Here is a 12,045-nt window from a genome sequence, read left to right on the forward strand (position 1 = left end):
TAAAGTTGGCTCCAGGAATTTCCTCCCATTCAGCCACACATTTGTTAGCAGTAGAAATAGATTAGCTTGTGGTTTTATCATGTGGTTTTATCATGTTGGGTGATACGTCCTGGTTGTTTTTCAGAAACCAAAGTTGTTTGATTGGGTTGAGGTCAGGGATTTGTCAGTCTTCCAACTTGCCATGTACATGGTTATGTGTGTCATGTTGAAAGAGTGAATGGTCTGTATTGTATGTATTATTGTTCAAAAACTGATTCCCAACCAGGTGTTTTAGTACCTTGTGGGGTATTACTGCAGTTGGCATGTGGAACACTTGTGGAGAACCTCTGCTATATTTAAAACAGTTTAGTTTAGGCTGCATTGAAAAGCATTAATGGTAACATTACATCAGGAAGAACCAATGAATATAGATTGTTTCCACAGTGGAGGCTTTAACAACAGGGCAGAAAGGCTCAGGTGGGAGGTCTAGAGACTGAAAAGTAGCTGAGCAGAAATCCAAAGGTGGAAGGCCAACTTGTGATTTCGCTGGGCTTTAGCAGAGAAGGTGATCTGGAAGATATAGAGGGACGTCGGTGGAGATGGGGGGCTGGTGATCCTATTGTTTGCCAGCAAAGATTGTTGACAGATGATCTGGCTGGGAATCCACGAAGATAGCATAGATGGTAATTTGTAGTTTGCCAGCTATCAGCTTTAATTAGCTAAGGCCCAACAGCCTTTTTTGGGAACCTCCTTCCTCCTGCCCCACTCCACAGAGATGACACATCATTGTTCTATTACTATTTGCCATGCTGCATCAAAATGTATAAATACCATTGCAAGGTTTGAATTACCATTAAGGCACACATGATGCCAGTGGTTTAGCTCTCTTAGACAGTATGCCATCCACACAGAAGTGGCCAGAGCAGGGATGGGCCCTCTTACAGCTCTTGCTGGTTGCATTTTTCTCTCAGACTGAAGAGCTGGTGTGCAGGCAGATAGGGGTTCCTGAGAGCCCTCAGCTTTATAAGGATGGGGACATCATGTTGGGGGGCATATTTTCTTTCCACAGCAGCTGGAAAGACAGACAGGATACCTACATTCAAAAACCACTGCCACTGCAATGCACCAGGTAAATTATACCCAATAAATCTATTTTAGTTTCAGAATATCTAAGAGGAAGTCCTGCTGAGTATTTGAAATGAGAAATCCCTGTAGTGTGTATTAATACCATCAAATAATTGAATTTATTATGCTTTCGTTTATATTTCAAGAATATTTCAAATTACAACAATGTATAACTGTCTGCATCAAGTCTGAATTTCAGAGGGTTCCAGTTTGCCCAGGCTATGCTCTTTGCCATAGAGGAGATCAATAACAGCACAGACCTACTGCCTGGAATCTCTCTTGGCTACAAGATTTATGATGCATGTGGCTCCATTGCCAGAAGTGTAAGGGTTGCATTGTCATTGGCTAATGGTAATGAAGTAGCGTCGGACACTTCCCAGGCACCATGTATCAGACTTTCCCAAGTGCAGGCCATTATGGGAGAAACCTCGTCTTCTCCTTGCATGGCGATAGCTACTGTCATCGGACCCTTTCACATCCCAATGGTTGGTAAGATTGTTAAATAGTTAATCATTGTGAAAACAATATTATAATTTTAAATCTTCCAGCTAGTCATAGCATTCTATTTCATATCTTTATCTTGGGATCTCATTTCTTGTTTCTCTTAGATCAGCCATTTTGCTACTTGTGCTTGTCTCAGTGATAAAACCAAGTACCCATCCTTCCTCAGAACAGTACCCAGTGACTACTACCAGAGCAGAGCCCTGGCCCAGTTGGTCAAGCATTTTGGTTGGACTTGGGTTGGAGCTATTAGAACAAATGATGATTATGGCAATAATGGCATGGCCACATTCATAGAAACCGCCCAGCAGCTGGGCATCTGTCTGGAGTACTCTGTATCTTTCTTTAGAACAGATCCACCAGACAAAATACAAAAGATAATTGACACTATCAAGACTTCTACTTCCAAGGTTATTGTGGCTTTCCTCTCCTTCATGGATATGGATGTGGTATTACATGAGTTGTCTCACAACAACTTGACTGGGTACCAGTGGGTAGGCAGTGAGGGCTGGATATTTGATTCCCAAACTGCGGCAATGGATAAGCATCACATTCTGGATGGTGCCATAGGCCTGTCGATCCCCAAAGCATATGTCAGTGGCGTTAGAGAGTTCATGTTGGATGTAAAGCCGCTCAATTCATCTGGTAATAAAATGTTTACAGAGTTTTGGGAAGCATTATTTAGCTGTAAGTTCAGGCAGTCACAGCCATCATCAGGGCATCAGAAAGGATGTACTGGACATGAAGATTTGACTGGAGTGCAAAACAGCTTTACTGATATGTCGCTGATGCCAATCTTTAACAATGTATACAAAGGAGTGTATGCTGTGGCTCACACACTTCATAGTATTCTCAACTGTAACAAAACCTGCAACAACACAGTGCAGCTTGAGCCATATAAGGTGAGTTGAAGACCAGCAGCGATTATAATTTTTAAGTAACTATGCTAACTATTTTGTTAACATTTTGAAGTTAAGCCTATACATGTTTCAGATAATGATCTACATCTTCTTAGATTTTACAGCTTCTGAAAAAGATTCAGTTCAAAACAAAAGAAGGAGATGAGGTTTACTTTAATGAGGATGGAGACCCAGCAGCAAAGTATGAAATTATAAACTGGCAGCCAACAGAAAAGGGCATTGTGGACTTTGTCACAGTTGGTCTTCATGATGCAACTTTACATGCAGGCAAACAGCTGAATCTGCAAAATAGGTCTCTGATTTGGGCACAAAACTCACAACAGGTATGATACCATGTTATAACTGAAGCTGTTGAATACAGTGTATTTGAATTGTTATAATTGCCAAAATATCTTTCTCATGGTTGTTCTGTTCATACAGGTGCCTTTGTCAGTTTGCAGTGAGAAGTGTCCTCCAGGAACTCGCAAGGTCCTCCAGAAAGGAAAACCTGTCTGCTGCTATGACTGTTTAAGATGTGCAGAAGGAGAAATAAGCAACATTACAGGTGTAGTAAAATTATACAGGTAGAACATTAAAAAAGGCAGACAGTAATTTCTCTCCTCCTCCTTGTGGTACCTGAATATGGAAATAGTTTTGTTCTCACCAACTGAGGTATTGACATTTGACATTATCTCCCTCTGAAAATGCAATACATACATTTAGAGTAGATTAAATTGTTTGAGCAGTATCATTGAATTGCCATTTGAAAATATGTATCATGCTTAGTTATTAAGAAATGAAACAACCTAAACAAAACATTACAGATAATACCTATATATAGTATATATTGTCCACATACAATGCAGATTATTTATACTGATATGATTTAACCGTCATAATACTATCCATTTGTTATCTTGTACTCATGTAGTGTCATTCTTGTATGCATAGGAAAAATGCAAATTAGAGAAATAATAAAAGACAAATATACTGAGCAAATCTAACACCTGCTTTAATACACTTTTTTCAGATTCTATCACCTGTGTGAGATGCCACCCTGAGTTCTGGTCAAATGAGAGAAGAGATGCATGTGTGAAGAAGAAGGCAGAGTTTCTATCATACAAAGAGATTATGGGAGCACTGCTCACTGCAGCATCTCTATTTGGAACATGCATCACTAATGTTGTGGCACTCATTTTCTTCATATACAGAAAAACTCCTATTGTCAGGGCAAACAACTCTGAGCTGAGCTTCCTGCTGCTCTTCTCCTTGACTCTGTGTTTCCTGTGTTCTCTGACCTTCATAGGCCGGCCCACTGAGTGGTCCTGCATGCTGCGACACACAGCATTCGGCATCACCTTTGTCCTCTGTATCTCTTGTGTTCTGGGGAAAACTATAATGGTGTTAATGGCCTTCAGGGCCACACTTCCAAGTAGTAATGTGATGAAATGGTTTGGGCCTGCACAGCAGAGGCTCAGTGTTCTGTTTTTCACTTTCATACAGGTTATCATATGTGTCCTATGGTTAACAATTTCTCCTCCTTTTCCATTTAAGAATTTTAAGGAATTCAAGGACACAATCATCTTAGAGTGTGCTCTGGGTTCAGCTGTAGGCTTTTGGGCTGTACTTGGATACATTGGACTTCTGGCCATGTTTTGTTTTATTCTTGCTTTTCTGGCCCGTAAACTGCCTGATAATTTCAATGAAGCCAAATTTATCACCTTTAGCATGCTGATATTTTGTGCAGTATGGATCACTTTTATCCCAGCGTATATCAGCTCTCCTGGGAAGTTCAGTGTTGCTGTTGAAATATTTGCTATTCTGGCCTCTAGTTTTGGACTGCTGTTTTGTATTTTTATTCCAAAATGTTATATTATCCTCCTGAAACCTGAGAAGAATACAAAAAAGAATATGATGGGGAAGGGGGCACCAAAATAATTCTGAAAACTGAAAACCATTTAATGTATTTTATGCCTACCATATTTGAGACTGTAACAAATATATATTAGTATATCTATCTTTCACCAGTCAAAACTATCCCTGTTGCTCTGTTTTGGTTTTACCTAGTGCAACTGTACTGTTTTTCTTAATTTGAACAGTCCATCCATCCATCCATTTCATTACACTTATCCAGGACTGGGTTTCGGAGGTTGTGTCACGACTCTCGTCCCTTTCTCTCTTTTCTTTGTTTGTCCCCTGTTACGTGTGTGTGTGTGTGTGTGTGTGTCTCGTGGGCGTGGCTTCTGGCAACTGGCAATCATCTCCACACCTGCACTTCATCTCCGGCACCTGTCTCCAATCACATCATCAAGTCCTCCCTGTTAAAACACCCTGGCTTCCCTCTCTCCAGCTGCCAGATTATTGCACCATTTGCAGTGGTACTTCGACTCTCGGCTTCACTAAGAATCGTACTTTGCTTGTTACTTGTGATTTCCTGCTAACCCCTGTTCGCTGTGCCCAGGAATACCGTACCTGCACTTCCGCTCAGCCGCCGCCGCTCACGCCACCTGACCACTCCATCTACGCTCTCCCGGTTCTATACAATAAACTATTTACCTCCACCCAACCTTGCCTCCCCGTGTCTGCGCTTGGGTCGGGCACAACCGAACCCTCACAGGTTGGCCAACATGTCCCTGTTCTCAGAAACCTTTTCAACATTACTTAACCTTTTACACCCCACACATCATGATGTTTCACATCACATTAAAGCACGACTGCAGCTTTTTTACTGATTCTCCCTACAGGCACCTGCTCTGGTATGGTTTTGTTATGCTGCCTCTGTTAGTTTCTTTTGCTTTCACACTCACACATACTTCAAGTTTCACTAACGTCTACACTTCATATTCTAGTTATTTGAGCGCATCTTCAATTTAGTTTAATTTGGTTCTGATGACATTTGGTTTGTTTTGTGCAATAAAATGTATCTGTTTAAATTTGCATACGGTGTGTCTCCCATTTGTTGTGGCCACATGAGCTAGGTATTATCCATTGGGCAGCAGGGAACTTCCAGTAGGGCAGGGTGATTGCATTTGTTTGTGTTTACCTTGTAGTGTGATGGGAAGCAGTTAACCCACAGTGGTTTTCAGATAGCTATAGCTCAGGGGATAATCTACAATATTTTCATATTGACCAATATATAAATAAATATGTATATAAACAACATGTAATACAGTTCAAAAAAGCAGGGAATAAAATCCAAAGACAAAACATATTTGGGTTAACTTGTTTGGTTTCCTGTGGTCTCCTGAGGCATGAGTTCAACCATGGCACATTCCCTCTTGTTATTGAAGGTGTATAAAGCCCTGTCATAAGAATTAGAGCGGATTGGCCTGGCCTGAAGAGCAGAGCAGAGCTATGCCATTGTTGAGGTTGCTCCTCTTGGTTGTGCTGATGGGAAAGATGGGACAAGGAGACTCTGTGTGCCGACTGCAAGGCTCAGCACAACCACCTGAACTGGCCCAAGATGGGGATCTTGTAATTGGAGGCATATTTTCATTTCGCACAACGCAGGATTATGTAATTAACACATTTCAGACATTTCCAGAAGTCCGAAAATGCAACAAGTATGTATTGTTAGGTCTATTTTAAATTGTGTATGTGTATTTTTAATTGCATTTGAGACACATATATATTATTTACTTCTATCTTTCATCGAACCAGCATCAACTTTAGGGAATTTAAATTTGCTCAAGTGGTCATGTTTGCCATAAATGAGATCAACAAGAACACTAATTTGCTCCCTAATGTTAAACTGGGCTACAAGATATATGATAACTGTGGAACTGTGGACATTCTGAGAGCTGCACTCGCCCTGGTGAGCGGACTAAAGGAAGAAGTCAATGAGGACAACTGCAATAAATCTGGGACAGTGCATGCTATCTTGGGACATTCAGGATCGAGACCAACTATTGCATTTGCACAAATTGTTGGAAGGTTCCATATACCTGTGGTAAGTAATAGAGGAATGGTCATTGCAGTTAATGCAAAAAGTGTTTTACTTTGAGTTAGATGTGTGGTTAGAAATATCTACATTATGAAGCTATATGGTCATTATGCAAGAATAACCAGTAACATGTTTGTATAATTAACTGCAGATCAGTCATTTTGCCACATGTGCCTGTCTGAGCAACAGGAAAGAGTACCCCACTTTTTTCAGAACTATTCCCAGTGACTATTACCAGAGCAGAGCACTGGCAAAGCTGTTCAAGCACTTTGGTTGGACATGGATTGGGGCTCTAGCTGTGGAAAACGAATATGGCCTGAATGGCATTGCTGCATTTATCCAAGCTGCACAAGAATATGGAGTGTGCATTGAGTATTCTGAAGTATTTTCCTCGTCATATCGTCCTGACAGACTTCAGAGAATAATCGAGATCATTAAGCATGCCACTTCCAAAGTGATTATGGCTTTTATGTCTCACAGAGAAATTAAGTTGCTGGCAAAAGAGTTATTCAGACAGAACATTACAGGGCTGCAGTGGGTTGGCAGTGACGCCTGGATCACAGATGACTCTCTGACTGACAGTGAGGGACACAGCCTCCTGGTGGGCTCGCTAGGCTTCACTGTCAGCAAAGCTAAGATCCCGGGGCTGGAGGAGCACCTGAGGCAACTCCACCCTTCACAGTTTCCTGACAGTCAGTTTGTCAGAGATTTCTGGGAAGACGTGTTTGACTGCGCTCTGAATAACACTGCAAACACACAAAGAAAGCCATGCAGCGGCTTTGAGAGCTTGCAGACTGTTGAATCAAAGTTCACTGATGTCTCTGAGCTGACATTCACCAATAATGTATACAAGTCAGTTTACGCAGTTGCTCATGCTCTTGACAACCTGATTAAATGTGAGGAAGGTAAAGGGCCTTTTTCAAATGGGATCTGTGCCGATACCAAACACATTCAACCATGGCAGGTGAGGAACCATCAGTTAAGTGTGAAAGAATGATAACAGCAGGAATTTGTAGTTGAATCTCTCCATTATGTATTTATTAGGTCTTGCAATATCTCAACACTGTGAATTTCACTACTGAGGAAGGAGAAAGAGTTTATTTTGACAGTAATGGAGATTCACCGGCAAGATATGAACTTGTAAATCTACAAATGACAAACAAAGGAACCATGGAAGGAGTAACAATTGGCATTTATGATGCATCTCTTCCAGAGATTCATCAGTTTATCTTAAATAACATCCCAGTTGTCTGGGGAAATGGTCTGACCAAGGTATATTAGAAACTGGTTGGACATAACTCTCTTAACTCTTCACTGAGAATTGTAAAAACCTTGATATAAATGTTGAGCTTTACATTTAGTCTTTTTCACAAATCGTGTTTATGAATTGTGTTTATGTTTGTAGGAGGTTCCTGTGTCAGTCTGCAGTGAGACCTGTCTCCAAGGAACCCGTAAGGTCCTCCAGAAAGGCAAGCCAATCTGTTGTTATAATTGCATACCCTGTCCAGCAGGCGAAATCAGTAATTTAACAGGTAAAGAAACTATTTAATTTCCCGTTTCAGATGCAATAAATTATATTACACATAATGACATAGAGGGAAAAAAAACAGAAAATCCGGAATGCATTTTTAGAAGTGTTGACCTCTGAAACCATAACATTATTTTAACTCGCTATTTATCTGTATCCTTTATTTTTTATCTTGCAGACTCAATACACTGTATGAAATGCCCATCAGAGTACTGGTCCAACAAGAAGAGAGATACTTGTGTCAACAAAGCATTAGAATTTCTGGCATATGATGAAATTCTTGGAACTTTGATTGCCTTTTTTGCTCTGCTTGGAGTTTGTCTAACTATGATAACAATACTAGTCTTCTACGCCCACAAAGAAACCCCTATAGTACGAGCTAACAACTCTGAGCTGAGCTTCCTGCTGCTCTTCTCCTTGACTCTGTGTTTCCTGTGTTCTCTAACCTTCATAGGCCGGCCCACTGAGTGGTCCTGCATGCTGCGACACACAGCATTCGGCATCACCTTTGTCCTCTGTATCTCTTGTGTTCTGGGGAAAACTATCGTGGTGTTAATGGCCTTCAGGGCCACACTTCCAGGTAGTAATATGATGAAATGGTTTGGGCCTGCACAGCAGAGACTCAGTGTTCTGTGTTTCACTTTCATACAGGTTCTTATTTGCACATTGTGGCTGACAATCAACCCTCCATTTCCATTCAATAATATGTTGCTCCATAAGGATAGAATAATCTTAGAGTGTAATTTTGGCTCAGCTGTTGGGTTCTGGGCTGTGTTAGGATATATAGGACTTCTAGCTATATTATGTTTTGTACTTGCTTTTCTGGGAAGAAAACTGCCTGATAACTTCAATGAAGCCAAATTCATCACCTTCAGCATGTTGATATTCTGTGCAGTCTGGATCACATTTATCCCCTCATATGTCAGCTCTCCTGGGAAGTTCACTGTTGCTGTAGAGATATTTGCTATTCTGGCTTCAAGTTATGGAATGCTTTTATGCATTTTTCTGCCAAAATGTTATGTAATCTTGTTCAGACCTGAGCAGAACACTAAGAAACACATAATGGGAAAGATGTCTAATCATGACATAAGTTATTAACCATTTCCCAAATCACTTAATATTTAAACTTGCTCTTTTACAACCAAAATGTAATCTGTGAGTCAAAGAGGGGTGCCACAATACTTTTGGAGAATTTTGGCTTACTGGTATACGGCTCGTTAAATGGGGCAATATGGTCTAAGCTCCATTTGGGTTTAGCAATGGTGACAGACAAGGCTTGCTTGGATACATGCCTGTAATACTGGCTGCATGATTCTTAACACTCTTCAGAACCATATATTATGTATGCAGAATATCTTGGTCCTAAGTTCATCCAGCTCTAGTCTTGAACAGTTCCTTACGTCATGTGGACATGATATCAAATACAAAGCCACTTTAAATTGTCCTTTGATAATTTTGTGTCTGTAATGTAATACAATATATTGGACAATTTAATACACCTATTTAAATTATTTAAAAACTATGCATTTTTATTGTGCATTTGTATGTAATTTATTTGATGTAATGTATTGACCCTGAGTCTGTAATAAAGTTGTGATTGAAACTTGCAGCATCTGACATGTAACACAAAGGAATGTGAAGAATATTTCCAAACAATTACAGTATGTATGTAAGGCAGAAGAAGAGGCCACATCAAGGTAAATGTATTCTATAGAATGTTTCTTTATAACCAAAGTTAATTCATGACAAGATACTTTGCCTAATAATAAAGACGAAGTTAAATAATAAAGAAGAAGATTATGTATGACATTGAAATGATATGTAAATAGAATGCACTTGTCAAGAGGTTATATTCTTAATATTGACATGTGGACAAGTAATATGAACTTAATGTACAAAGGCCTGAAATACATTATATGTGCGCTGCATGCTCACCACTTTTTAATATATATATAGTATTGTATAAGTGCATATCATATACGTATACTATGCAAGCTGCACAAACAATTCTTGTTCACCCCCTTTTCAATTACAGTGTGTTGGCTGTAATTCAAAGAATTTCTTATTTTTCCTTTCATAATTTATATTTCTCCCTTTTGTAATTGTATTTAATCAGATTAAAGGATAGGTTCACATTTGTTAAAGTACTCACATGCCCATATGCACATTGAAGGAGTTACCATCCATTCTGCCATACTGGGAATATGATAATACTGACAATGGTATGGTGGCCTTTTTTTACTTCTTGGGCTCTGTCTAAATCCACGCTCAACATCCATAACTGTCCTTCCTCTGAGCTTCTTTTCAGCTTTGCTAAAAAGTTAAGAAAACAAATAATAAACAAAAGTTCAAATGCAACAATTAAAGAAGTATTTATCTTCACACTACTCTAAAGTTCAAATATACTATGATGCAATAGAGCAAATATAAAGGTTACACGTTTACATAGACAAAAACACCACGGAAGAAAACAATGGAAGATAAATAAGTCCCCATCTGTTGTAAGCACGACTTCATTACCCAGTGGCTCGACTCCACTGGGAACGCTCCAGCAGGACACTAACACACGGACACTAGAGATTAAACATTGCAGATTGCTTCATCCTCTTACTCAATAATATGAACAACAGGTGGCATATTGCTTCAAGCAGAAAACACAGGGTACATTTTAATTAACATCCTTGTCACAACATGTAAATGTTACATTTGAAATCAATTAAGGGATTGTTTTGATCTTTCTTTTCCTTCCTCGTTAATTTTTTTGTTTCCCCGTTTAGCTCTGAGATCAGGTCTGCTGTACCGTGCCAGTGTTTGCCCAAATAGCAAAATAATATATAAGTTGGCTTCTTAACCTTTTGGCATATAATAAATGTATAATGTCACTATTGATTAGGTTTTTGATTGCTTTCTTTTTAGTTAGAGAGCCATGAAGGCTCTAACTGTCCTCTCCAAAGTCCATCATTCTATAGTGTCCACATCGAACTGCTGTCCATAAGCACTCAACTTGTACGCTAAATTATAACTTATCTTTCTGACATTATCTTGTATGCATACTGTATGCATACTGTATGCATACAGTATGTATATTCTAATTGTGTAGGTAGAGGCCTGCATGACACCACATAAAGAAAGTTCAACCACTAAAATGCCTTTTAAATTCTAAATCTACTTTTCTCCCATTGTCATGAATACGATTTAATTAATAATAAGTGAAAGTGTTATTCCCTTTTACCTTCACCGCAAGATCATTGAGTGTGACACTGTACTTTATGTGAAGTTGACTGATATAAACATCGCAATCCTGCAGCACATTTGTGCTGATGACATATAAACTAAAACAACTCAGTAGTTGATTTTCTATTACTTCAGCTTTCCAGCTCCCTCGTTGATCAGCTGCCTGCATCACTTATATGGAGCATATATCTCTGTTTGGCCACAGAGCTATGAACATGGTGTCCCATTTGGTGTGTTGTTTATTAATGTAATTGTTTTTGGAGTGACTTGAAGACTTGATCAATTAACAAGTCTGTATACATAAAGTCAGACAGCACCACCATAGTTTTTAGCGTTTCCATAAATGGGGCCGATACAAACTGTTTAATAAGATCTACTGTGTCAATTATAAAACACTCATGTAGTGCATACCCACATAAAGCAATACATATTATAATATTTAAAGCATTATGACTATGGCTACATAGAAAGTGGAAATCAAATGTTTCTTTTCACCACATTTTGTTATAGTGAATCTATAATTGTAGTATAATCTGCTTGTAAATAATTATAGATGTAGGCACTTATAAATGATCATAATGCATAATCTTTTTTTGCAAGGATAATAGTGTATAAGTCCCATAGTAGTAATACCTTATAATATTTTCAGTATGACTTAAAATAACTGTTATATTGATCTGGGTGTTTTAATCAACAAGAATAAATAACATTAAATCCATACACAGAACATTGTCAACTATTTTTTTAAAGCACTTAAAGCAAAGAATGATTACTTAGAGCAACTTATAATCACCTCATGACATAATTTGAATGCATTATAAAATATACTATAATGT

At 38.9% G+C, this 12,045-nt stretch overlaps 2 protein-coding genes across 2 annotated transcripts; both read left to right on the forward strand.

Moving 5' to 3' along the window:
* Nucleotides 1–917: 917 nt before the first annotated feature.
* LOC117741249 (extracellular calcium-sensing receptor-like) lies at nucleotides 918–4,442 on the forward strand. The gene is made up of 6 exons (XM_034548154.1): nucleotides 918–1,108; nucleotides 1,292–1,589; nucleotides 1,713–2,507; nucleotides 2,621–2,848; nucleotides 2,946–3,069; nucleotides 3,535–4,442. The coding sequence occupies exons 1-6, from the start codon at nucleotides 1,020–1,022 to the stop codon at nucleotides 4,440–4,442; spliced, it is 2,442 nt and encodes an 813-aa protein (XP_034404045.1). The 5' UTR covers nucleotides 918–1,019.
* Nucleotides 4,443–5,903: 1,461 nt separating this feature from the next.
* On the forward strand, nucleotides 5,904–9,073 carry LOC117741749 (extracellular calcium-sensing receptor-like). Its single transcript, XM_034548968.1, has 6 exons — nucleotides 5,904–6,067; nucleotides 6,165–6,453; nucleotides 6,599–7,411; nucleotides 7,492–7,719; nucleotides 7,853–7,979; nucleotides 8,154–9,073. The coding sequence occupies exons 1-6, from the start codon at nucleotides 5,904–5,906 to the stop codon at nucleotides 9,071–9,073; spliced, it is 2,541 nt and encodes an 846-aa protein (XP_034404859.1).
* The last annotated feature ends 2,972 nt before the right edge of the window (nucleotides 9,074–12,045 follow it).

The sequence above is a fragment of the Cyclopterus lumpus genome, chromosome 13, assembly GCF_009769545.1.
Source record: "Cyclopterus lumpus isolate fCycLum1 chromosome 13, fCycLum1.pri, whole genome shotgun sequence".
Classification (NCBI taxonomy): domain Eukaryota; kingdom Metazoa; phylum Chordata; class Actinopteri; order Perciformes; family Cyclopteridae; genus Cyclopterus; species Cyclopterus lumpus.